This window comes from Platichthys flesus, chromosome 20 (assembly GCF_949316205.1).
Source record: "Platichthys flesus chromosome 20, fPlaFle2.1, whole genome shotgun sequence".
Taxonomy (NCBI): domain Eukaryota; kingdom Metazoa; phylum Chordata; class Actinopteri; order Pleuronectiformes; family Pleuronectidae; genus Platichthys; species Platichthys flesus.
The window spans coordinates 599,322-627,073 of record NC_084964.1 but is presented as its reverse complement, the minus strand read 5'-3'; the positions used below and the strand labels follow the sequence as shown (position 1 = coordinate 627,073).

At 41.2% G+C, this 27,752-nt stretch overlaps 1 protein-coding gene across 1 annotated transcript in view; it reads right to left on the bottom strand.

Annotated features, from left to right (window-relative positions):
- The window catches only part of llgl2 (LLGL scribble cell polarity complex component 2), a 69,225-nt gene that overhangs the window by 24,550 nt on the left and 16,923 nt on the right, over window positions 1–27,752 (bottom strand). Inside the window, exons 6-13 of the mRNA XM_062413934.1 lie at window positions 26,677–26,835; window positions 8,969–9,131; window positions 8,700–8,832; window positions 8,554–8,608; window positions 7,287–7,441; window positions 5,224–5,435; window positions 1,691–1,758; window positions 1,455–1,608 (exon numbers count right to left, since the gene is read on the bottom strand). Of these exons, the coding sequence (XP_062269918.1) occupies window positions 1,455–1,608; window positions 1,691–1,758; window positions 5,224–5,435; window positions 7,287–7,441; window positions 8,554–8,608; window positions 8,700–8,832; window positions 8,969–9,131; window positions 26,677–26,835 (1,099 nt within the window). The remainder of the gene's footprint in view (window positions 1–1,454; window positions 1,609–1,690; window positions 1,759–5,223; window positions 5,436–7,286; window positions 7,442–8,553; window positions 8,609–8,699; window positions 8,833–8,968; window positions 9,132–26,676; window positions 26,836–27,752) is intronic.

Here is a 27,752-nt window from a genome sequence, read left to right as displayed (position 1 = left end):
AAAGCAGTGTAAGAGTTCATTCAGGCTCACTCTACCACTGGAGACTGTAAGCAGAGAGGTGAGCCAGAGCTACTCACACAATACTACAACATCGATTCAACCATACCTAATATGAAAGAAGAGAAAGAAGAAGGGTAGTAAGAAGATAATTTTAAGCAGATATTTCACCTTGATTGTGTATGCTTGGCAGTGAAATAAGTCACACAAAAATGTAAGAAAATAATAAAGTTAATGTTTAAATAATACAAAAGTAATAAGATAAATGATTGTAATGAATGATTTTTAAAGAATCATTATTAAATTGTTAATTATTTCATACATTTTTACTGATTAAGATTTTACTGCTTTTTGTTGTTAGCTTCAGGAAATATTAAAAAAGCTTACTATCAGCATTTAGCGTAATTATCTCTTAGACTAGTGTGTATATTTATTGTGTTATTGTTTTTCTTTAAAGTGCCAATAGCCACTTCTCAATGATTTAAACATACAGATTGTCTGTGCCTGAGTCAGGTCCATAGATAAAGGCTATTATTTGTTGATCTTAAATCATTTGCAGGAACTATAGCAGCAGTTATTTAACTGAATATATGCTTGTGTTTTTGCTGCACTGCTTTAGATCAAGCTGGATGCTGAGATTATATTTAGAAAAGGTGTGAATTTGGGTCTGAAAATTGTGATGATTTCGTAACAGACCTCTGAAATAGCCATCCTGCAATGTATGAAGAGAAAACTCAAGTTAAGTAAATAATTGAAACTTACTAACAGAGATGCGAACAGTAATAGAACCAATTCAGTTTCCTTTTATGAAATGAATTTACTTTAAAATTGGTATGTAGGATAAATATCTTTGTATAGTATCATAGACATTGTATAAAAATCTGAGTGAAAAAATTATGAAAAAAAATGATGAAAGTGAAATAAGTACAAATCAAGAGCTGAACAAAAATTATATTCAGTTGAAAAAAAAAACAAGATCAAAACTTGGACCTGTTGGTTTAAAAATTTAATTTTTCAATTCCAATTGCTCTCTTTCAAATGAACAAAACATTTGGCCTAATTGGCTCCATATAAGCCCGCTAGAAAATGTCACTTATGTAGGGCAATGCATGAAACTTTGATTTTTAAATCTGCCACGGAGCCCAATAAAGCCATTCCACCACTCTAACCCTAGCCCTATTTTTGCCTAACCAGATGTGTGTTTTTTTTAGGAAGTTGAGGCATTCATGAAGGCACACATGAAAGGCACTGTTATATGGAAATTAAGAGGAACAGGGTTAGGGTTAGGGTTACAGTTCTTGCAAGGTCCTCAACCGAAGTCAGCAATTTCTCCACTACAGTTTTGTGTGAGATTTACTCAATAAAGCATGATTTTGTCAGCAATATTGAATTACATTACATGATTCCATCAACAACATGGCAAATTTCTGTAGGTTGTCTGTATAACGCGCACCAACCTTTCTGAATGGAGGCCACTCTCCTTCTGTGCCTTGGTTTAAGTTGTCATTTGGGTCAGTGTCTGTGTGGAACACTATAGCTGTGCTTAACTTGTACATGGGATACAGACAGACTCCTGATGCATCCCAGAAACACACCGTTCCATCTTCATGCCTGAACACACAAAGAAACATGATATTGTTTATACGATTTACAGTCTGTCAAAGAAATTATCCCCAAATTCCGTTTTACTGACCCTGTGAGCATCAGGTCTCTCTGTGGCGGGTCTGGGGCAAGGTTCTGACCTCCTATTATTGGCCATGGCTGCATGGAGAGAAACAAACTAAAGTTTAACAACAATAACACATCTGTTAAACCAGAATATTGCATACAATGAAGTCTGGTAGATTGATTGATTGATATTCTAAAGGACACCCAGATTACCACGATAGCTTGAGATTCAAACTGCATGTAAGTAAACACATTGGAATATGGCTATAACTGTAGGGGTGCTTGTTAGGCAATCGAAATGTATATTTCTTTAAACCGACAGTTACACATGGTCTGCCGTGAATAAAATCTCAGCACGTTTGATTGGAAAATATTTTTCTTTAAAGTTCAAACATGCAACTATAATGCAAGACATTTGTATTATCATTAACGTATGGCAATAAATATTAGCGTACTTTGAAGTGAGTTACATTATACTCATTAATTTATCAATCAATCAAATATTATTTGTGTAGCCCATATTCACAAATCACTGTTTGTGTCATAGCACTTAACAAGGTGTGACATCCCAGTGTTTCCCCCACGTTCACACAATTTTCTCCGCCGCTGCAATAAAAATCCTTCTCCTAATTTTTTTTTTTTTTTTTTACGTAGCTCCTTTTAGAAAATATACAGCGCGTAACGTCAATTGCGCAGCACGCAGCACATCGTCATGCAACCAACATCAAAGAAGAGGCTACCCTACACGGATGCAAAGTTACATTGATTCCAGCAGTAGCGAGTGAAGCGGAAGATCGAAGAAAGAAGGAAAGAGAGAGACAGACAGAGAGAGAGAGAAAGTAAGTTGCTAAAATGTGTCGCTACATGACCACCAGTGTTAAAAACCCTCTGACCCCAATCATTTTATTGTATCTATAAACCGCAACCTCCGTGCCGTTTTTCCTCTAGTATTGTGTGTGTGCGTGTAGGCCTATGTGTGTGTGTGGGTGTTGTTGCTCTTTTTGGGATCACTCATAGTCTTTACAGGAGCTTATATCCAGTCAGGAATTTATAGCCTAGGTATTTTCGGGAACTTTGAAAAATGAATCCATACTGTTAGATCCGATGTTGTTCTTTATTGCCATATAAAATCCGTTTTCATCGTGTATTTTAGTTAGGGATTTATGCTAATCGCCTGTAAGCATGTGGTCATTAGCATAAATGCAGGGAAAAAACCTAAGGACTTCTTAAAAGATCATGAATAGTTTCTATTATGAATAACTTATATTTATTTTATAATTTTCTCATCACTTTTTGACGCCCAAGACTAAGAAGAAGTGTTTTAAGCAATAACTTAAGCTTAATCAATTTGCCTTTTTTGTGTCATATCAATAAATAATTGTGAGATATTATTTGCTTTTCTTTTTTTACTGTCTAATTGATAATTTCCTACATTCAAACGACATCACTGCAGCATACATATTCTGATAGTCCAGGTTGTGACCCAAATAAATGATGGCTTGACAGCTATGCATTATAAGGGTGATGAATGCAATCTTAATAAGAGAATAAATCCAGGCGAACCAAAACATCTCAAAAATGGCTTAGGGCTCAGAGGTTAAAAGGCTGGTACAAGCTCTTAAGGGATGCACTGTGCACAATGTATATATGTAACATAGTTAAATAATATATATTACATTTGCAGATGAGTCTTAAAAGCTGGGTGATTAGAAAAAGAAAGGCAGACAGGGACAATGGAGGAGCTGAGGTTAGTAAAGCAAATCAGGGAAGCAAACTTTCAAGCTAATGAGAATTGTATTTTGGATTTGAATGCATAATGCAAGGTGATATTATTTGAACATTACAAATACATGTACAGTATATAGGGTAATTTGAAGGAATCAAATAAGATGTTCTAGCATATACTTGTTGTTTAAGTGCTCAAGTTTATAAAATACAGGTAGACCAAGTAAGGGAGGAAAGAGAAGTGAGAGAGAAGCAAGGAGAACAAGAGAGAGAGGGTGCGGTAGATCCTGAACAAGGAGAGGGACAAGGAGAGGAGCAGGGAGAGGAGCAAGGAGAAGAACAAGGAGAGAAGCAAGGAGAGGAGCAGGGAGAGGAGCAAGGAGAAGAACGAGAGGAGCAAGGGGCATCCACAGCACAATCTAAAACCCGCCACAGGCTGTCTGGGTGGGACCCTAACTGGGTTGATATCCCCAGGTTCAAGCCTTGGTTGTACTACATCCATGGTCATGGTGAGTATTTAACATTATAAATTACCTTAGTGAGCAACCATATTCATTTTGGAAAAAAATGAAATATTTAAAGTCTTGTTACTTGCAGGAATGTTTTGTCGCTTGTGTCGTCAACACAAGAAAGCACCCAAAAGAGGTGTGGCCAAGAGACCATTTATTGAAAATGGGTGTGAACTTTATCGTGTTGACTACCTGGACAAACACCGTTCAACCCAACATCACCAGGACAGTGAGAAATCTCACTCTGCATTGATGCAAGGTAACATTTTGCATATATGGTCTGTAAATAGACCAAAACAGGTAACCAGCATACTTGCATATAAGCTGTATTTTTATCTATTTTTTTTTTTTTTTATGTTTTGTTTCCATAGGATCAAGCTCAGTTTTGGTTGCCCTCGAACCGATGATGGTGATGGAGCATGAGGCTGTGATTGGAGGTTTTAAGTGCCTCTATCACCTCACAAAGAGGGAGCAGGCACACCACACAAATTACCCTGCTCTCCTTGAACTCGCAGAGCTACTGGGGTGTGATTACTTCAAAAAGCTAAAGGTAAATGCCATACTTTTAGTATATATTTTTTCTTTTCATTCAACATTAACCATATCTGTTTCATTTTTATCTTCTTAAGATTGGGAAATATGCAAATTATACAAGCCATTGAATCATTGATGAGATGCTAGAAATAATCAACACTGTGGTGGAAGAGCCTATTCTGGAGGAGATCCGAGCATCTGTGGCCATCGGATTGGAGGTGGATGAAACCACAGATGTCGCCATAAATCGTCAACTTGATCTGCATGTTAGGCAAGTTTGTTCGATAAACGTACAAATTATTTAATTAAATAAATGTAAAAGGTGACACGTTTGAATTGATTTTGTCATCTGTCTTTATCAGATACACTGATAAGGAAGGGCAGCTGTTTAGCCAGTTCTTGGACCTGATAATATTTGCGTTGTGGCATTTTTTGTTTAAATATTACTATACAAAAATATAAAAATCTGTTAATGAAGACACAAAAGGCAAAGTTACAACACCAATAATCCCATCTACAGTAATACACAGGACTGTTTGAATAGGATTTAAGTGCATATTCTCCTCTCAAAGTGCACCAGATTCATGCATTCCAATGTAAAGGGTACAAAAAATGTTCATGCCCCTGGACCCCCCTAGAGGGCTCGGGGACCACACCACCGCTGCTGAAAAAAATCCTGCGGGAAACACTGCATCCTCTTCCCTTAACCTTCCAATTTAGAAAAAGTTTCATTGTCATATGTCAATGCACTTTGAACCTTCCACTTTGGTTATATCTGCCCAAGGTGTACCTTTTTGGAGTAGTGTGTGCTCTGCAGAAGTCCAGCAGCAATGCATCTTTCCCACAGTTTGAGGGGGATGGCGGAAATGTGGTGGGAGCAGGTGATTGCTGAGCTGTGGAGAGGAACCAAGTATGGTGTCTGAATGACTGGCCAGTCCTCTGTCTGCAGGTCGATCACCACCAACTCTTCCTCTACCAGGACCACTAGTGCGCTGGGATCTCCTGCAGATAAACAGAACAGTGATATTTCTAATGAATGTGTGAACAAAGGGAACCTAGTCATAGTGCCCAAGCCTTAAGCCACGGCACTTCCTTTCAGGTGAACAGTGACAGTGTTTTTGTTTGATGATATATTGTCTTTTGTGCCCTACTGTGGCCAGAATTCAATCCCACTGAGAGGCTGAATTCTGCCTGCCTGCCTTAGGGAGTAGAAGTGTGGCAAATGGTGCTGCTTACAGCTCTAGAATTAAGTAATGTCGAAAAATACAAGAGATCTCTTATGTGGTTATTAGATGTGTAAAAAATCTGGAATCTGCAAAATGTAGTTCCTAGAGCAACTCCCCTTTTTGCATTCTTCATATGAGATGGAAATAAAGTAAAGTCGGTTCCGCACAAAAGGTCTAATTTACTAATACATGCGCAGAAAATAAGTGCATGATCAAAATCGTGCTGGATCCATGACAGATGCGCACCAGATGATTTTGTTCTCGTTGACATCTGCGTGTCCGTTCTCTGCAATTAGCATACTGCCACGCCGCTTATTTCTGTTAGATGCATCGCGAGGTGGAATAAGTATTACCAGCAATGCTTTAGGATCAGACGCACATCAAATGTCCGGTCCTCCTGTGTCTGAGTCTCTATCGGAGTCTGTTTCCTCCTTACTACTCTGACAATTCTAAATCCAATTATTATCAAACAGCTCTGTCCACCTCTGACAGTTCCTTTAAATTCAGAAATACTATAGCATCTCTTAAGAACTCATCCAGGTCACACCTCCATACATAAATTGGATTACTAATAAATGATCCATGGTCAAAGCTTTTAATGACTATTTGCTCTCCTGCGATGTCTCATTCTATATATTTGTAAATCCTAGTATAAACAATTACCAAACCTGTCCAGTAGAGGGCCCCCCAATCTAATTTATTACTGTACATTTTCTTTTAGTTTGGTAAACAGTTTAGATATATGCAAAGCTCTATGTAGGTCTAAATCATCCAAACACACTGGTCCAGAAACTCTTGATCCGTACCTCATTCATCTAAGTGCCACTTTAATCTGTCTACATGTATCTGACATTTTCAACAGGCATAATCCCAAATTCATGGAAAGGTACAACAATAGTACCTTTCCACAAAGGTAGCAATGTTTCTGACCTTAACAACTACCATACTTGAATCCATGGTCAATCTACAAATACGCACCCTGGCCAAAAATTAGGCGGGTGATTCTGAGCTGCCACCATACAAATACTAATCACCACATCAGGACAGATGCTTTTCTTAAATGAGTAAAAATATCATTCTATCTGCAAAAATTCATGCATAATGCAGCTAGTCCGTACTCCTCTCGCTCTCTTTCTCTTGCACTGACATACTGACATAATCATTGTTATCGGATATGTGTAAACTCAAGTAGTAGAATTTTGTCGAGAGGTGTTCCCATTTCGATACAGGTGATCATAAAGTCCTCCTCCACAAACTTAAATCTAACAATCGGTCACTAAAAGGTTCAACTCCTACCTTACAGATAGAACTCAGACCGTTGTTCTGTCTGACCATCAGAAATGGGTGAAACTATTGTCCAGTCGGCACATATTGTGACTGCTTTTTAGTTACTTACATGTATTTTTATTGTGACATTTTATTTTAGCTTGTGTTTAATTGTTTGTCGCTTTTTGTGAATGTCTCTTGTTCTCAGGCCTCTCTATGAAAAGAGATATCAATCTCAATTTGACTGTCTTATTAAATAACAATTAAATACAAGTAGTACTAAATATTGACCTTTCCATTGCTTAGTATAATGATGAGTATAATTGCAATTCAGTTGTTACTGTTGGTATGTGTTGCCTGCCTGTATGCTGTGGTCCACCTCTGATGACAAAGAAGTCGATGATCCTTGAGGTGAAATCCAGAGCCTCATGTGTTTTACCGTGGATAACTGTTATACAGTGTCTGTCCCCATAACTGGCCCTTGGCATGCCACCACTGAACAGCAGGAACGGAGGTCTGTCAAAAACACATATAAAACAAACAAATGCATACATATTCATGTTCAGTGTAGTTTTCCCTGAAATGAATGTCTATCTGTCAATCTTGTGATCTCTATCAGACCACATATCAAAACCCCTCAGATTTTATTTATCAGTATAAAAACTGGGGTTGAAATTAAAAGAGTTCAAAGTTATAGATATCTGGTTTGACGATCGTTTAAAAACTCACAATAATGAGCTATCAAAGAAGCTGAATATATAATTGGGTTTCTTTTTTAGAAATAGGCAGTGCTTTACATTCAAAAATAGATTGCAGATTGTGCAGGCAACATTGTTATCAGTGCTAGGCAGATGTAATTTACATGCATGCTGCGACAAATACTCTCATGCTTTATATCACAGTTCCCTAAGGTTTATTACATGTGACAGTTATCGGACCAATCATGTACTTTGTACTAGATAGTAGCGTGGCCTTCAAATGCCACACATAGGGAACAACATAGTCTATATTTACAAAGCTATGCTTAATAGGCTACAATTTTATTTATTTATTTTATTTAATTCCTTTTAAAAGTTAGAAATATGAATCTCCACACTAGTTCTCAACACGTCACCTTTGACAAACCCTACATGCACACGGAACTGGGAAAAACTGCATTCAGATATGTTGCTCCTCATAGTTGGAATTAACGTCAGGACTCAATTAAGCTAGATCGCTTAATTAGAAAACAACATCAACTAAAAAGGAAGTTTTAGTTGATGAATGCTCCTGATGTGACATCTCTGCTCTCAATTGGTTTATACCCTGTCTAAATAAAGGTGATCCATCGATCAATCTATCTATCTATCCATCTATCTATCTATCTATGTTGGTCATATTAAAAAACTGGAAAATACATTTCAATATTATAATGATAAGGCATTTCAAATCCAATCCAATTAAATTGTTATAACCCATATTAACAATATCACAATTAGCGTCATAGGGCTAAACAAGGTGTGACCTCCTCTGCCCTTAACCCTTGTCAAGAGTTTGGAAAAACTACCAAAAGCTGCTTTTTTCTATTGTTAAAAGGAAGAGAGGAAGCCATCATAAATTAATCTTACCACTGAATAAAGCAAACTTACCCTTCTTCTGTAGGTAGTTGAACTATTTTAGAAATTGCCTTACAAGGGAAATGTCCTGCAACAAGAGAAGCCATCATTATTCTCCAAAAATATACATTTCATGCTCAACAGTAAAGACGACTTTAGTGGATTGATTTTCTCCTCACCATAAGGAATGTCTGATTTCTCTTCGTCCTCATTCACATCCTCTCCTTCCACCATCCATCGACAGTAACTTCCATCACTGTGCGAACTGAGGATGTAGCTCCCATCTTCTGTCCACCATACACTCTCCAGTTGCTATGGTTACATTAGATTATATTGAAATACTCGCAGCTATTGAAATAACGCCTGCTTTTTCAAAAGCTGAGGTTATATATGACTGGCTGTGACTCAATTCAGGTCACAGCCTAATACTGTGCATCACTGCAGTTACCTGTGTGGCAGGAATGTGGTGGCGTGCACACTGTTTCTCAAGATCCCATATGACCATGAGACCTCGTCCGTAGCCAATAACAATCTGGTTTGGGTCGACTGGGTTCTCCTTTAAGGCCTCTACATGTTCCAGATTCCTCCGACCAACGTAGTCATCTGGAACACTGGAGAGAAGGAAAACAATATATAACTTTTTATGTTGTAAAGTGACTTTGAGTATCATGAAAGGCACTCCATAAATAAAATGATTTATTATTATTATTATTATTATGAGCATGCAGAAAGAACATCAACAACGACGCTGAGTGGCAGAGCTACATGTAATCTGTGTCTATCTTTCTGTCTGTGTGTCATGGCAAAACCTCCAGGTGATCCAGGGAGAGTTGATTGACCAATTAACTCTTCCTAGATTCAAAAGTAGAGGGGACTGAAAGAGAAACGTGAAAAGAAGAGACCTGCTTTTTAGGAGAAAATTTGACTCGAGTCCTGTGAAGTGAATCTGACTTAATAAAGTTTTTAGATAATGAGTTTGTGCCAAGGATGGCAGTATGGCAATAAGCGCATTTGTGATTAGCTGCAGCTGCTTCGGGCCCGGAAGCCAAGTAACCGTTGTGTGCGATGAGACCTGACTGCATCTGTTTTGATAGAGATACTACACCAAAGTGAGACAACAAAAGATATATCTATTGCCTGGAAGTTTGGTGTGTAACTCACAATATTGTGGTATTGAATTACTGTTAAGATAACATTTAGTAATAAATAAAGGAACTGGAATTAAGTAAAAAGTCGAGGCTGAAGTTGAGATATAAAAAAATTCTTGTGAGTTAGCAGAATGTGTATGTCTGTGTGCGACTGTGATGCAGTTAGGGAGTGAGAGAGTAAAAGATTTCTCAGAGGTATTAAATTTCAGCAAACAGTTTGTAATATAAAAAATATAAGTTGAACTAAAAAAGATACAAATTTGGTATTTAAATCACAGTCAAAATTGCAGTAATAAAACACTGATCTGGTGTTTGAATGCCAGACATTTACCCATATGCTGAGTGTTATAATTTCTCTACTGAGGGGTTTGTTCAAGAGTTTTTGCTGAATAATAACACCTGGTGCTGCTTCAAGACTGTTGATTTGTAAACTCACATGCTGCCTTAAATTGTGTTGTTAAGGTGATGTCCATAGAGGGAAGTTTGAGTGCTTGTATAAAATGATTCTTATATCTTTTGTTTGACAATTGCGTGTGGCTGTGTAATGTGTTGTTTTTTGATTATTTTGCCTGAGACTAAGTGTTGGTTTCAAGGTTTTAGAAAAATGGGAGAAACAAACTAAAAGGTTAGACCCAGCTTGGCCAAAAGGGGGTACGTTTGATATTAGTGTGTTTGAGAATATGAAGCTCAGAATAAGACTACAAACCAAAAGATTACGGCAATAAGAGAGAAAGAAGAACAAAAATGTTAACCGAAAATTCGTTATAAAAAAACAAACAAGCTGAACTGAAACGCAATAACATAGCATATACTTATACTCATTATAGAATAATGACAAAAAAGCAACTGTATTCAATCCTGTCCAGAACAGTGCAGCTCACAGGAGATGTCAAGTTCGATGACTATAAGGCCCATGTTTCAAAATGTTGCAATATGTTGAAGAAAAAAGGGTGACGGACTTCTACACTTAAAAGAAAGAGGCTCTCAGGAGAATGGGAATACTGGTTACACCAGCATCAACAACAAGTAGACGGAAATGAGGAGGTTGAGTAACAGGAAAAGGGACGCAGTAAGGTTCACGAAATTATATCTCAATTTAGAGGCTAAGATTATAAAATACTGTGGGTCTCTTTGAGGCAGCGGACAGGAAGGGAGCATCGTTGGGCAAGTTCAGATGCAGAGTAGTCAGAGGGAAAACCGAGAACAGTGGAGGGCAGCATTGGGTAGAATGCATGCAATTGCTAGGAAGATTTTTGCAGTAAGCAGTGGAGATGGTGAGAAAAGAGGGGGAGCTTTGACATCAGGGAGAGAGTATGGTCCAGGGACAGAGCTACAGTAAACACCCCTGACAAATACGATGCTGAAGGCCACTTTCCAATATTAGGAAAAGGGTCACAGGTACAGTATATTCCTTGTCAAATACTTATGTAGTAAGTGGATAAAAGCATTTGAGGAGGTGACAGTGGGAAACATTTTGGTGACACACTTGGTGACATGAAGCTCTGTGGGCCAAAGTCATGGGGGGGCCAGAAATGAAGGCCATCCTGCGCACAAGTGGACATGCTTGGATGATGAACCCACAGCCAGAGGATTTAACCCATAGCGACCCAGCCTGTGGGCATCTCTGAGAAAGGATTAACAGGTTGTGAGTGACCCCAAAGCTCTGAAGGGCGGGCCTATCCCTGACACTGAGAACCCATCAACATATATCGGGTCCTCAGCTGAAGAGGTGGAAGCACGATACAGAAGAGGATGCAGAGAGCAGTCCGTCCGTTCAGACAGAACGTCAATAATAGAGACCATTCACAGACCGGTGAAATGTAGGCTTGAAAATGTGGTGGGGCTGACATCAAAGACACAAAGAAATTCTGAAATCATGTGGACCAAGCTGTTGAAAAATACAGAAGAGATGAACTTAGACTGTGAGAGCAGGAACGAGACATACAGAGAAAAGTCACTCAACTACAATTTAATGAGCTGGCTATCAAAAATTAAATCTTCAAGCTCCTATAATGGACCTCAAGTCAGCCGTGGAGGCATTTGCTGCTCAGCCGTGCTACCTCAACCACACCTAATGCTCACGCTCCCAATGCACCACATATTGATAATTCTTATGACCAACAGCCAAAAATACATCAGGCTCCTGCACTGAGGAGTGCACCTTTAGTGCCACAATGAAGGGGCCAAGGGAGAACACCCAAGGGGGTCTACCTTTGGAGTCTGTTGGTGATGTATCTATCCTAGACTCATGCGAAACCTATCCATCACAGTATTGCCTGCGCCTGAATGGAGGAGAGCAGGTTTATGGGGGTCAGCCTGCTCAACGTGTGAAGTCAGGCCCAGGCAATCCGTTGCTACTTAGACATGTGTAAATCCAAATTATGACACAAACCCCCATGTCTGATGAATCTGTCTTTGTACAGTAGGATTTTCTGTACAAAGACAGATGACAGTTTGGCTGTCAATGGAAGGCAGTGAAGCTATACTGCCTATTAAAACTCTATGAGCGCACTTGAAGCCGAAAATGGCGTACGCAAAAGAAAATTCAGATTTATTGAACCGTGCGCCCGCACACCTGAACGCAATGCTCACCTTATAAATCACAGTCCACCTGGAAACGTTTGTACGTAAATGGTCCATCATAAATGGTCAATGCAGTTGACCATTAATTAATGACTCGGCTCTGTAACTCTGCTGTTTAATGGAATCTGAACGTAATTTGCTGTAAATTGTTGTATATAATTTTCAGTTAAAAGTAACTAAACTGTTGGTTTTAATGTATATGATGAATTGGATCAATAATATTTATTGATAATCAAAATAATTATTGCAGCAGAACTGCTTGACATATAGTATTGATGTTATCCTTAATCTTAATCTCTTAATCTTGATGTTTTCCTACACCTGACATCTATTGCACTTCTGTCCGTCCTGGGAGACGGATCCCTCACATGTGGCTCTCTCTGAGGTTTCTACGTATTTTTAACCTGTTAAAAGGGTTTTTAGTAGTACTCTTGCTGAGGGTTAAGGACAGAGGATGTCACACCAATGTTAAAGCCCTATGAGACAAATTGTGATTTGTGAATATTGGCTATACTAGGGGTGTCACGATACCAAAAATTCAGTAGTTGGTGCCAATACCAGTAAAATAACACGATTCTCGATGCCAATTTCGATACGACGGTGAAATAAATGGATTTTCTAAGATTCCATGTACTTGAACTTGAAACATAAACTTCTTTATTAAAATATTTGAAAAGTAGATAAAAAGTTGTAGGTAAGAAAACAACAAGCAGACAGAACTTTATATAAAATAAGAAACTCTGTAACGAATGTAATAGAAACTAGTCAGGAGGAAATACAACAATGCTTTCGAGAATACTATAAAAAATTATATTCCCAACCACAGACAAGCAACGACAACCAAATCGATGCCTTCTTCTCATCATCTCATCTCATTTTCATCCGCTTATCCGGGGTCGGGTCGCGGGGGGAGCAGCTCAAGCAGGGGGCCCCAGACTTCCCTTTCCCGGGCCACATTGACCAACTCTGACGGGGGGATCCAGAGGCGTTCCCAGACCAGTGTTGAGATATAATCTCTCCACCTAGTCCTGGGTCTTCCCCGAGGTCTCCTCCCCACTGGACATACCTGAAACACCTCCCAAGGAAGGCGCCCAGTGGGCATCCTTACCAGATGCCCGAACCACCTCAGCTGACTCCTTTCTAAGTAAAGGAGCAGCGGCTCTAATCCGAGTTCCTCACGGATGGCTGAGCTTCTCACCCTATCCCTAAGGGAGACGCCAGCCACCCTTCTGAGAAAACTCATCTCGGCCGCTTGTACCCGTGATCTCGTCCTTTCGGTCATCACCCAGCCCTCATGACCATAGGTGAGGATAGGAACGAAGATCGACTGGTAGATCGAGAGCTTTGCCTTGCGGCTCAGCTCTCTTTTCGTTACAACGGTGCGGTAAAGCGAACGCAATACCGCCCCCGCTGCTCCGATTCTCCGGCCAATCTCACGCTCCATAGTACCCTCACTCGCGAACAAGACCCCAAGGTACTTGAACTCCTTCACTTGGGCTAAGGACTCATTTCCTACCCGGAGTAAGCAATCCATCGGTTTCCTGCTAAGAGTCATGGCCTCAGATTTAGCGGTGCTGATCCTCATCCCAGCCGCTTCACACTCGGCCGCCAGCCGATCCAGTGAGTGCTGAAGGTCACAGGCCGATGATCCAATGAGGACCACGTCATCTGCAAAAAGCAGTGACGAGATCCTCAGACCACCGAACTGCAACCCCTCCCCACCACGACTACGCCTCGATATCCTGTCCATGTATATCACAAACAGGATTGGTGACAAGGCGCAGCCCTGGCGGAGACCAGCATCCACTGAGAACGAAACTGACTGGCGGCCGAGGACGCGAACACAGCTCTCGCTTTGGGAGTACAGGGATTGGATGGCCCTGAGGATAGACCCCCTTACCCCATACTCCCGCAGCACCTCCCACAGTTTCTCCCGGGGGACCCGGTCATACGCCACAAAACACATGTAGACCGGATGGGCATACTCCCAGGCCCCCTCCAGGATCCTTGCGAGAGTGAAGAGCTGGTCCGTAGTTCCACGTCCGGGGCGAAAACCGCATTGTTCCTCTTCAATCTGAGGTTCGACGATCGGCCGAACCCTCCTTTCCAGCACCTTGGAGTAGACTTTACCAGGGAGGCTGAGAAGTGTGATGCCCCGGTAATTGGCACACACTCTCTGGTCCCCCTTTTTGAACAGGGGAACCACCACCCCGGTTTGCCACTCCTTTGGCACTGTACCCGACTCCCACGCGATGTTGAATAGGCGTGTCAACCATGACAGCCCCTCATCACCCAGAGCCTTTAGCATTTCTGGCCGGATCTCATCAATCCCTGGGGCCTTGCCACTGCGGAGATGTTTGACCACCTCAGTGACCTCCACCAGGGAAATTGACGATGAAACACCATCAACCTCGAGCTCTGCCTCCAACATAGAGGGCGTGTTATTCGGATTCAGGAGTTCCTCAAAGTGTTCCTTCCAACGTCCGACAACCTCCTCAGTTGAGGTCAACAGAGTCCCATCCTTACTGTACACAGCTTGGATGGTTCCCCGTTTCCCCCTCCTGAGGTGCCGGATAGACTTCCAGAAACACTTTGGTGCCGACCGAAAGTCCTTCTCCATGGCCTCTCCGAACTTCTCCCACACCCGCTGCTTAGCCTCCGACACGGCAGCAGCTGCAGCCCTTCGGGCCTGTCGGTACCCTGCAACCGAGTCAGGAGTCCTCCAGGATATCATATCCCGGAAGGCCTCCTTCTTCAATCGGACGGCTTCCCTGACCACCGGTGTCCACCACGGTGTCCAAGGGTTACCGCCCCTTGAGGAGCCTAAGACCCTGAGGCCACAGCTAGCCACCGCAGCTTCAGCAATGGAGGCTTTGAACACCACCCACTCCGGCTCAATGCCCCCAACCTCCACAGGAATGCCAGAAAAACTCCGCCGGAGGTGTGAGTTGAAGATACCTAGGACGGGGGCCTCCTCCATGCGTTCCCAGTTCACCCGCACTACTCGTTAGGGCTTACCAGGTCTATCCGGAAATTTCCCCCACTCCCTGATCCAACTCACAACCAGATGGTGGTCGGTTGACAGTTCCGCCCCTCTCTTTACCCGAGTGTCCAAAACATGCGGCCTCAGATCAGATGACACGATGACAAAATCGATCATTGATCTTCGGCCTAGGGTACTCTGGTACCAGGTACACTTATGAGCACCCTTATGTTCGAACATGGTGTTTGTTATGGATAATCCATGGCTAGCACAGAAGTCCAATAACAAACGACCGCTCGGGTTCAGATCAGGGAGGCCGTTCCTCCCCACCACGCCTCTCCAGGTGTCTCCATCGTTGCCCACGTGGGCGTTGAAGTCACCCAGCAGAAGTACGGAGTTCCCTACTGGAGCCCCATACAGGACTCCATTCAGGGTCTCCAAGAAGGCCGAGTACTCTGAACTGCTGTTTGGTGCATACGCACAAACAACAGTCAGAGTTTTCCCCCCTACAACCCTTAGGCGCAGGGAGGCGACCCTCTCGTCTACCGGGGTAAACTCCAACACCGCGGCGCTCAGCCGGGGATTTATGAGTATCCCCACACCCGCCCGGCGCCTCACGCCCTTGGCAACTCCGGAGAAGAATAAAGTCCAACCCTTATCCAGGAGTACGGTACCAGAGCTGAGACTGTGCGTGGAGGTAAGCCCCACCAGATCTAACTGATAGCGCTCCACCTCCCTCACAAGCTCCGGTTCCTTTCCCCACAGCGAGGTGACGTTCCACGTCCCCAGAGCCAGCTTCTGCCGCCCGGGTCTGGTCCGTTGAGACCCCTGACCTTCGCTGCCACCCATGTGGCTGCGCACCCGACCCCAACGGGTCTTCCCACAGGTGGTGGGCCCATGAGATGAAGAGAGGGGGGGTGCCACGTAGTTTGTTCGGGCTATGCCCGACCGGGCTCCGTGGCAAACCCGACCACCAGACGCTCGCCATCGAGCCCTCCGTCTGGGCCTAGCTCCAGACGGGGGCCCCGGGCTTCCTCCAGGCTGGGTCCCATCTCCTCTTGTGTCGATATTCATTGAGGGTTTTTGAACCATTCTTAGTCTGGCCCCTCACCTGAGACCACTCTGCCATGAGAGACCCTACCAGGAGCACAAGGCTCCAGACAACACAGCCCTCAGGTTCACAGGGACACGCAAACCTCTCCACCACGATAAGGTGACGGTTCCTGCCTTCTTGTCCCAGGTAAACCTTCCAAAGATCACTGATGAACAAAATTAAAAATTAACATCTAAATAACAAAAGAAGAAATTAATTTGGCAATTAGGAGGATGAAGGGGGGGAAGTCTCCAGGGACAGATGGTTTTCCCACATAATGGTACAAAACAATGCAGGATCAACTAAATCCAACACTATTAAAAACATTCAACTGGGTTTTGGAAAACAAAAGCATCCCCCCCTCATGGAGGGAGGCGGTGATTTCGACCATACCTAAAGAGGGGAAAGACAAATTGGAATGTGGGAATTACCGTCCTGTAAGTCTTTTAAACAACGACTATAAACTATTCACCTCCATATTATCTAAACGAATAGAATTGATACTCCAATATTACAGTTTTTCTCCATTGCTTTGGCTCATTTCACGAAACAGAAATGACATTCTCAGAGCTCTAAGTGCAATTGGCAAAATAGCCCATATGGTTCAGCACAACTACATAGATCACCTTCAAAAGGTCATATCTCACCCAAAACAGTTAACTCAAGTTTCAAAACCAAATCATTTTCTCATATAAATAGTCAGTGCCCCCAAAATGAAAATTTCCTTCTCGATTGCTGTGGCTCATCTCTCAGAAAAATCAGGACATTCTCAAAGCTTTAAATACATTTGCCAAAATAACATAGATGGTTCAGCAAATCTCCATAGCACACCTGCAAAAGTTCATATCTCTCCCAAAACAGCCAACTCATCAGTCAAAACTAAATCCTTTTCTCATACAAATAGTCAGTGCCCCCAAAATGAAAAGTCCCTTTGGCATTGTTTAAACACCACAGGTCAAAATGTTTAGATGTATTGTCAGTATGGCAGTGGACCATAGAAATATCCCTCATGTGCACATTTCAATCTTGGCTCAGTCCTTGAATGGTCACTGAATGGTTACAGTGGGGTTTTCTTTCCAGAATATTATGTGTATCAAACAGAAAAAATATTTATTCAAGGTTTCACATAAAATATGTTTATTGAATTCATACTGCCATGGACATTGTTACAGTAATTGCCATACATCATGGTTACAGTAACAGAAAATGTGGACAGCACAATATACTGTCAAACAATAAGCACATCAAAACTAGTATTTGGTATAGTGAGATATTACATTACATTACATGTCATTTAGCTGACGCTTTTTGTCCAAAGCGACTTACAATTGGTACACTCAACATTTATGAGGGGCCATTAAGGGGTTCAGTATCTTGCCAAGGACACTTCGGCATGCAGATGGGTGAGAGTGGGGTTTGAACCGGCAACCTTCATGTTGGAGAGCCACCACTCTAACCACACTGCCCCACAGATATGACCTTTTGAAGGGGATCTATGTAGTTGTGCTGAACCATATGGGCTATTTTGCCAATTGCACTTAGAGCTCTGAGAATGTTATTTCTGTTTCGTGAAATGAGCCAAAGCAATTGAGAAAAACTGTAAACTTACTGTGTGATTGGTGATCAGATGTGTGAAACTCAACCTTGATTACTAAAGTTCTAGTTGCACCTGAAAATTAAGCCGATGTTTACAGTATATAACATGATGTTTTTCATGGTATTATGTGCCTGTACAATTTTGACAGTGGAGTGAACTATTGTGCAGGTGATGATGTACACAATGAACTTATGCCAACATGTTCTGCAGAGAACGACCACTTGACTGAGAAGGGACAGTCAGTTTTGACCAGCAATATATATTCAATTGGTAATTGGGCTAACTGAAGGCAATTGTACCTAACCGTTTGCAAAGGTGTGTTAAATCATTTGAAATTTGTGCAAGCTGTTGGAAATTGTACTTGTCATTGCAAGGATGTGCTAATACAATTGCAATTTGATTAAAGGAATGAGATATTCCAATCTGTTGTGAGCAAGTGCCCAGTGGTTTGGAGGTTTGCAGGTGTTGTTTTGAGAATGTCATTTCTGTTTCGTGAAATGAGCCAAAGCAATTGAGAAAAACTGTAATACATGAGGACCAGACTGGCTTTGTCAGAAAGAGACAGACCCATGATAACATCACGAAAACAATGCACGTTATGAGACAAGTCACACAACAAAGACTAGAGACATTGATACTAAGTTTGGATGCAGAGAAAGCATTTGACTCAGTGAGGTGGTCTTTTTTATATAAAGTACTTTCAAAATTTGGCTTTCATACAACTATAATTGACACGTTTGCAGCACTATATGGCAGACCAACTGCTAGAGTCAAAATCAATGGAGACTTATCCAACTCGTTCATTCTGGAAAGAGGAACGAGACAGGGGTGTTGTGCGTCGCCACTCCTCTTCGCCTTGTTTGTAGAACCCATAAGTCAACTAATTAGGCAGAAGGAAATAGAAGGAACGATGGTAAATGGTATCCCAATAACAGCTCTATTAAATGATAACAAACTACAAAGAGAACAGGAGATCCCCCTTCCCCGGAATCCCTTTGCTTTATCACCCGTGGTGCTGTTGGCGGACCCTATTTTGTGTTGGCATTGGGCACAGGTGGTGGCTTGTGATGGGTTCTGGTGGGCGGCAGTGGACGGTGACTGAGGACTGGAGTGGCGTCTGGTCTGGAAGGTGGATCGTGGTCTGGATGGTTGCTGAGCATGGACTGTGCTTGCAGCGGGACTGCTTGGCATGTCATATTGTGGTTGTCCTTCAGGATGTCTACCCTCATCAAATGCTGCCAGAGACTTCGATTATTGATGATGTTCTCCTACACGTGGCTTCTATAGCACTTCTGTCCGTCTTGGGAGAGGGATCCCTCACATGTGACTCTCTCTGAGGTTTCTACGTATTTTACCCTGTTAAAAGGGTTTTTAGTAGTTTTTCCTTACTCTTGCTGAGGGTTAAGGACAGACGATGTCACACCCTGTTAAAGCCCTATGAGATGAATTATAATTTGTGAATAAGGGCTTTACAAATAAAATTTGATTGATTGATCCCAGAAGACTCTATAACAGGCAGCTTCCTGAAGTCCTGGCAGGAAATAGCCAAAATTTGCAGATTAAAAAACACATCTAAAATTATGAGGTGGTGTGCCTATGACTCAGACTTTACACCAAATAAAATCGACAGCAGATTTAAGATATTGATCACGAAAGGTTTAACTTCCTATTATTCATTTGTCCACAAGCGGGTATTTCAGAATTTTGAAACCCTACAGAAGGATCCGGTTCTGGGGAAAGATGATTTTTTTAGGTACCTGCAAGTGAGACATTACTTTAACAAAAATATTAAAGAGGCATTAGGAAAAGATGAGCTAGGGTTCATGGAGGTATTTTTGGCCTTGACTAAATCTACAACATGCAATAAAATTATCTCCAAATTATACAACGCTATACAATTATCCAAACAAGAGAATACAGACTACATAAAGAGGAAATGGGAAAAGGACATAGGGGTAAATATCTCACAGGAGAGCTGGGAGAAAATATGTCAACAATGGCTCTCGACCGGGTCAAATACATGGCGGGAGTTCTGCTGGAAAAATATAACAAGATTTTTTATCACACCCATACAAAAACGACACCAAGGCAGCAGAGACGCCTGTTGGAGGCTCTGTGGATCTATTGGAGCTACTGGGAAGAGATCCATAAACATATTAACAATGTATTTAATGTGAACATCCCATTAAAATGTGAAACTTTGTTTTGGGCAATATATTGTTTGAAATGTGGAACATAAAAGACAAAAAACTGCTCGCTATACTGTTAGCAGCTCGTAAGAAATGTTTCACGAGGAAATGGTTAAAGTGGACCCTCCCGGTTGTAAATGTGGTGAGCGGACGCACGAGAGAAGGCTCCCAGTCAACTTTTTGCTATATTCGTTTTTTTTTACCAAGCTTTCTTCCCAGTGTTTTTGTCAAACCATCAGTAGTGGGTTTATTCAAGTGTTTCCATTTGAAATGAGCAATTCGAAGCTTGTTAAATCGGGTTGCAGTGCACAAACCCCAGCTAAACATGCTGCTACTAGCGCCGCAAGTAAGCTAGCACCGTTCTCAGCTAACAGCCCTCTGACAGCGACAAAAACTTCAGAACCCGGAGCAACCATGGATGCCGCTGTCATTTGTAAGGATCAACTGGGCGCAGAATTTGCGAAGCAAAGAACCACACTAAGGGATGATGTCTCTCTCCTGATTCAAGAATTTACAAAGCCGTTACAAGCCTCGCTGGACTCCAAACAACAGTGAAAACATTCCAACAGCGCCTCACCTCAGTGGAGTCTGTGTGAGGTGATAACTTTGAACGTGTATGCGCTGTGGAGTCTACCATTAAGACGCTGCAAACCCAAAACCAATCTCTCTTGACTCGACGACCTAGAAAACCGATCGCGGAGAGCCAATCTCCGTATATTGCACATACCAGAAGGCAGCGAGGACGGCAAGGACCCGGTTAAATTCATGTCGGAGCTGCTGACGCAGGTGATGGGTCCCGAGGTCTTCACTTCGCCGCCCGAACTGGAGAGAGCCCACCGGTCCCCGACCTTCAGATCTGGACAAGGAAAACCTCCGCGCACATTCCTGGTTTGTTTCTCCCGATTCCAACAGAAGGAGGCTGCGCTGCGCTGGGCAAGGAATCACGAGCTGCGGTACGGAGGACATGTCATAAGGATGTTTCAAGATCACAGCGCAGCTCTCGATAAAAAGCGCGCTGCATTTAACGGGATAAAGCAAGCCCTTTACCAAAAGAACGTCCGGTTCCACCTGATCTACCCCGCCAGGCTACGCGTGACACACGGGGACGACGTGCTCACCTTCGACTCACCTGATGAAGCTCAGAGGTTCTACGATCAGAGGTTTGGTAAAGAGTAATAATGCGGCAGTGTGTGCCTTCACTGTTTGGCCTGGAGACGGACGGTAAATAACGCATACTCTACTGTGTACGTGCGTAACTGCCTTTGCAACTATTCTGACATACGCCCTGGATTTTAAGGTACTGTGCTTTCACCCACGCTACGTTTGGGATTACATGTTTAGAAGGAGGGGGAAAAAAAGTGGCCCGGATCTTGTGTTACTGTGTGCTTACGTTCATGATATGTATGGGCTAATATATACTTAGGGGGAACAAAAGAGAAGGGGACACATAGCTTTCCCATTACATGGATGTGCAAATATATATATATATATATATATATATTTTTTTTTTTAAACGTCTAATTATTATTTTATAATATTTTTGTCCCCTTAGCCCTGCTTTTGTCTTCATGGCCTTTGTGTTAAGCTTGTTAATATAATATACATTACTGGGAGCCTTCTTAGCTAGAAGCAAGAAGATGATGTTCTACCGGAAGTTTTTGGAAACAGTGTTATGCCTGCAGCTTGCCTCAGGGAGAGGAACAAGTATAGGCTTAGTGTTAGTTATGTCTATGTCTGGGGTATGGGACAGGGTTATGGGATGGTACACCACTAGATTTATTTTTTTTTTTTATTATTTTTATTATTTCTTTATCCCACTCTTTCTTAGTGAGGTCATTCATGAAGCTGTACACTTTTTTGTTGCGACCATTTATTTGCTTTATAGTTATTATTGCAATTCTATCCTTTTTCTGATTAACCATGGAACAAAGAACTAATGTAAGATTTATTAGCTGGAACGTAAAAGGCTTGAATGGACCTGTAAAAAGAGCTAGAATATTCAATCACCTTAAATATTTAAAATGTGAAATAGCAATTCTTCAAGAAACTCATTTGTTGTTAAAAGATCAAATTAGACTCAGAAAAGCTTGGGTGGGACATATGTTCCACTCAAGTTTCAATTCCAAAACACGTGGGACAGCTATATTGATACATAAAAAAATTCAGTTCAGTGCTACCACTGTTATCTCTGACCCACAGGGGCGCTTTGTCATAGTTTCTGGGCTACTTTTCCACAAACCTGTCGTTTTGGTTAACATATATGCCCCAAACTGGGATGATGATAAATTCATGGGTAAAGTTTTCTCATTAATACCAGACATAAACTCACAACAATTAATTTTAGGGGGTGATCTGAATTGCACAATTAACCCAATATTGGACCGCTCTAATCCTAAATCTACAGACCCTTCAAAAATGTCCAAATCTTTAGCTTTTTTTATGGATCAAATAGGAGGTGTTGACCCCTGGCGCTCTCTTTTTCCACTTGGTCAATCCTTCTCCTTCTTTTCCCCAGTCCACCACTCATACAGCAGAATAGACTATTTTTTTATTGATAGAAACCTTCTTCACAAATGCAGATTATTCAACCATAGTTGAACCTGATCACGCCCCAGTTTTACTAGATCTTGTGTTTCCTCCTAACAATTCGGAACGCCCTCCTTGGAAATTAGACAAAACCTTACTGGCTGACAGTTCATTTTGTGATTTGATAAACAAAGAAATTGATAACTTTATAGAATCCAATAAAAAAGATAACATCTCCTCCTAATTGCTTTGGGAGACACTGAAGGCTGTGATCAGAGGTGAGATTATATCATACTCAGCAAGAATCAATAAGATGTGTAGACTTGAACAAGACCAGCTTATTAAATCAATAAGCACAGTAGACTCTCAGTACTCTACGTCTCCATCCCCTGAACTCTATAAAAAAAAGCTTGACCTTCAAAGTCAATACAACCGGTAAAACAGAAAAAATGTTGTTAAAATCACGTGGATATGCCTATGAGCATGGAGAAAAAGCTGGCCGTCTTTTAGCACACCAACTTAAGTCCCAATCTGTTTCTCAACAAATCTCACAAATAAGGAAACCAAATGGTGATTTAACTATTGACCCGGGAGAAATTAATGAAACATTCACCTCATTTTATTCTAACCTGTATACATCAGAGGCGACCAGTGATAGAACTGATATGGAACATTTCTTTTGCGATCTCGAGGCTCCTTTCATAAAGGTAACGGATAAGACAAAGACCGAACTCCCATTGCAACTGTCTGAAATTATTAACGCAATAATGGCAATGCAAAGTGGTAAGACACCTGGCCCCGACGGCTATCCAATAGAATTTTTTAAGACTTTTTCTAAGAAACTATCCCCAATTCTTCTTGAAATGTTTATGGATTCTATATCCCGTGGGTCATTACCACAAACAGTCACTGAGGCATCGATTATTCTCCTGCTTAAGCCAGGTAAAGAGAATACAGAATGTGGTTCATACCGACCCATCTCCCTCCTAAGCAGTGACGTGAAGATCCTAGCTAAAACTCTTGCCCTACGCCTAGAAACCACAATGACTGATGTGATCTCTGCTGACCAAACCGGTTTCATTTTGGGTCGACACTCATTTACAAATATCAGACGGCTTTTGAATATTATTCACTCCCCTGCGTCCAGTGAGGTACCTGAGGTGGTCATCTCGCTGGACGCAGAGAAAGCTTTTGACAGGGTTGAGTGGGAATATTTATTCACGTGTTTAAAGAAATTTGGGTATGGTCCAAATTTTATCTCATGGATTAAACTTCTTTACAGCTCACCCAAGGCCTCTGTGGTTACAAACGGCAGGCAATCACAGTACTTCACCCTGTCGAGAGCGACCCGTCAGGGATGTCCAATTAGTCCACTGTTATTTGCCTTGGCCATAGAGCCCTTATCCATTTCACTCAAATCATTGCCATCAATAAGTGGAATTTTTAGAGGAGGAGAAGAGCATAAACTAAGCTTATATGCCGATGATTTACTATTATTTGTCTCAGACCCTATTCTTAGTGTACCTCATATCCTCCATGCTCTGTTAAGATTTGGTAAATTCTCCGGGTATAAACTGAACTTTAGTAAAAGTGAATGCTACCCTGTCAACAACTTGGCTCTTCAAATTCAGGAGAATGTTTTACCGTTTAAAATGTCTAGAAACGGCTTTAAATATTTGGGCATTAACATAACTAGAGATATGAAAAACCTCTATCGGGAAAATTTTGCTCCTCTACTTGATAAAGTCAAATTAGATCTAAAGAAATGGAGAACACTCCACTTGTCCTTGGCAGGTAAAGTGAATTGCATCAAGATGAGTGTGCTCCACAAATTCCTCTACCTGTTTCAATGTATCCCACTTTACCTTCCTAGGTCTTTCTTTAAAGGTATTGATAGCGCTTTTATTTCTGTTATTTGGAATGGCAAGAACCCTAGGGTACGTTTAGAGCTTCTACAGAGGCCTAAATTACAGGGAGGCCTAGCTCTTCCTAATCTGTTCTACTACTACTGGGCTGCAAATGTTCAAAAAATAATGTTTTGGCTTCATACTCCAGACACAGACTGGTGCCACTATGAGGCTACATCATGCATCTCAACATCTCACACGGCTCTGGTAACTTCCAGTCTTCCCGTTTCTATTTCCCAGTTCACAAACAACCCAATTGTCATCAATACTTTGAAGATCTGGTTTCAATTGAGACGGTACTTTGGTTTCAAACAAATTCTTAGCTTAAGCCCTATATGCAATAACCACCTCTTCCCCCCAGCTAAAATAGACGCTACATTCTCTTTTTGGCGAAGACAAGGCATTTCTAAATTTAAAGATATGTACATAAATTGTGTATTTGCCAGCTTTAACGAGTTATCACAAAAATTTGGCCTTCCTCGATCTAGCCTATTTCGATATTTTCAAGCACGCCACTTCCTTATGAGCCATGACCCCAACTTTCCAATTCTCTCTTCAATGTCTGGCTTAGATGATATGCTAGAATCCCCATTTAATTTAAAAAGGCTAATTTCTAGAATACATGATTGTATAGCTTCTCTTAAAACCATAACCATCGCAAAGATAAGGGCGGACTGGGCAGATGAATTGGGGGAAGACATGGAAGATGACATGTGGAACTGTGCTTTACAAAGAGTGAATGACAGCACTCCTTGTGCAAAATTAAGTATAATACAATTTAAAGTTCTACACCGGACTCACTTTTCCAAATCAAGATTAGCTAAAATATATCCTAATTCAGATGCTAGTTGTAACAGATGCCATCACACCCCTGCCAACTTAACCCATATGTTTTGGTCATGCCCTGCTCTGGTCACTTACTGGTCTATGATCTTTAAAACAATATCTGAGGCGCTCAATACTGATTTCCAACCCAATGCAGCAGTAGCTATATTTGGTATCACAGACCGAAGACATTCTATAGTAAGGAAAAGTTATAAAAACATTTTGGCCTTTGTGACTCTGCTTGCACGCAGAAGAATATTATTACACTGGAAAAAACCCTCCCAGAAAATTAAATACTCACTTAGGGGGTCAAGGGACAATTTCTACTCCACCTGGGATCCGGTTTTGAAATACATAGGGAAACTCAAAACTATACCTGATACCCCATAGCAATATTTCTTGCACTAGGACCCTATATCAAGTAGCGTACAGAATATATATATATTTTTTTACCTATTATCTTCTTTTTTTGTTATTCTAGGTGTGTGTACTACATGTTCAAGTGGGTGGGGTGGATGGGATGTTGTTTGTATGTGTATGTAAAAAAAAAAAAAAAACTATGGCTATGTCTGTTAAAATGTATGCTCAGTGTATTCGGTGTTCATATACATTTCCAAATAAAAAAATTATCAAAAAAAAAAAAGTGGACCCTCCCACCATTGATGAATGGATTGAAATTGTGTATGAGATTTATGTTATGGAAAAGATCTCTTTTTCCCTCAAGGTCGAGAAAGACATTTTCTATAAGACCTGGACCAAATGGACTGAGTATGTATAACCAGTTAGATCTGATTTTATTTGAATATACTTGTGTTTTGTGTGATCCACCTTTTTTTTTATGTGATGTGCGCTCCCCGGTTGTGTTTTCTTTACCTTTGTTATTGTTCCTACATGGAGTAATTTAGGTCCATAAACCAAAACCCCAGAAAGGCAGTATGAACAAAATCCCCCAAACTTACAACATCCATCCTTTCTTATGTCCTTGACAGGCTAAAGCTGTATTTAATGTATGTGATGGAAATGTGTCTTTCTAAATAAAAAGAGAATTTAAAAAAAAAAAAAAAAGGTAGTAGGTGGGCTTGGGCTATGGCTCCAAAAGTCTTGACTTATAGATGTGCTTCCTAAGTTTCACCTTCAGTGCTTGGAACCGTTCCAGGCCCATCTTTATCTGTGCTCTGGCTCTACTAATGATTTATAAGCAGTAACAGCCTACCACTGTGTATCACTAACTTATAATTGAATATTAATTATGCTGAAGTAATAAACAAATGTTGTGCAGTGTGGTGATGTGCTGTTATTGCCAACCTGCTAGCAACTTGGTCGAGACTGATGTTCCTCTCTTCCAGCTCTCTAAAGCCAGGCACTTCAACGATGAAGACATGCCCTCCCTCTGTACCCAACAGCAGCTTCTCCCCTGATGAGTGGGCTAGCACTGATGTCACTCTGGTCACACTTGGGGGAGCACTGAGAAGAGGAAAAAGGCATAGGAGACCATTAGGTGGAATGATGGATACCATGAAGCCTCGCAATATCCAATAAAACTTCATTGATAGAATTTATCTAATCTAAAACTCTTCCAACACAAGTTACAACCAGCATTTGCTGTTGTAGCTATATTGGTGATACTAGTTTGATCAATTAAGTTAAGAAACCATTATGAAAATCTAGACCTATTTTGATCTTTTATTATTCTCATGATCTTGTGTTTCACTGTTTTGTGTGCTACTGGATGCCTAAATTTCCCTCGGGATCAATAAAGTATCTATCTATCTAAAAGATGAAGGCCCCAAGAATGACAAACCTACAGGAAATAGTTATTGAACAGGCACACATAGTTAATAAAGACTCCTATTATGTACACCAAATTAGAAATGCAAAACAGGATATAGATAAAACCAAGCAAGGAAGTTGAAAAAAAGTTTTTGGAAGCCTGCAAGCAGAAAACACCATTTATAAACGTAGAGTTACTGTAAAGATAAACTTGTCTCACCAATGACAAAGGAGGACATAGACAGCCATATAAGCTATTTCAAACCTGAACAGTAGTTCACCTTGCACTGAAAGGTGTTCCCCCAGAATTGTACAAATCCATGAGGTAACACCCTTTCCCTTTTTAGAGACATGTTGTATTTTGAAAAAAGGCTCCCCCTTCCTAAAAGGAGGTCAGTTATCTCAAAGGAAGAAAAGACTGGATGGACTGTAGAGGATATATGCCTGCTAGTTAAACAAAGATTATGGCAAAATGTAATGCCTTTTTTAATAGATGAGCACCAAACAAGATTAATAAAAAACGGAAAAATTCAAGATAATATAAGGAGAGTCCTGCATATTATTGAACAAATTAGTATTGGAAGAACTAAGTTGTGATTAAGCTTTTGACT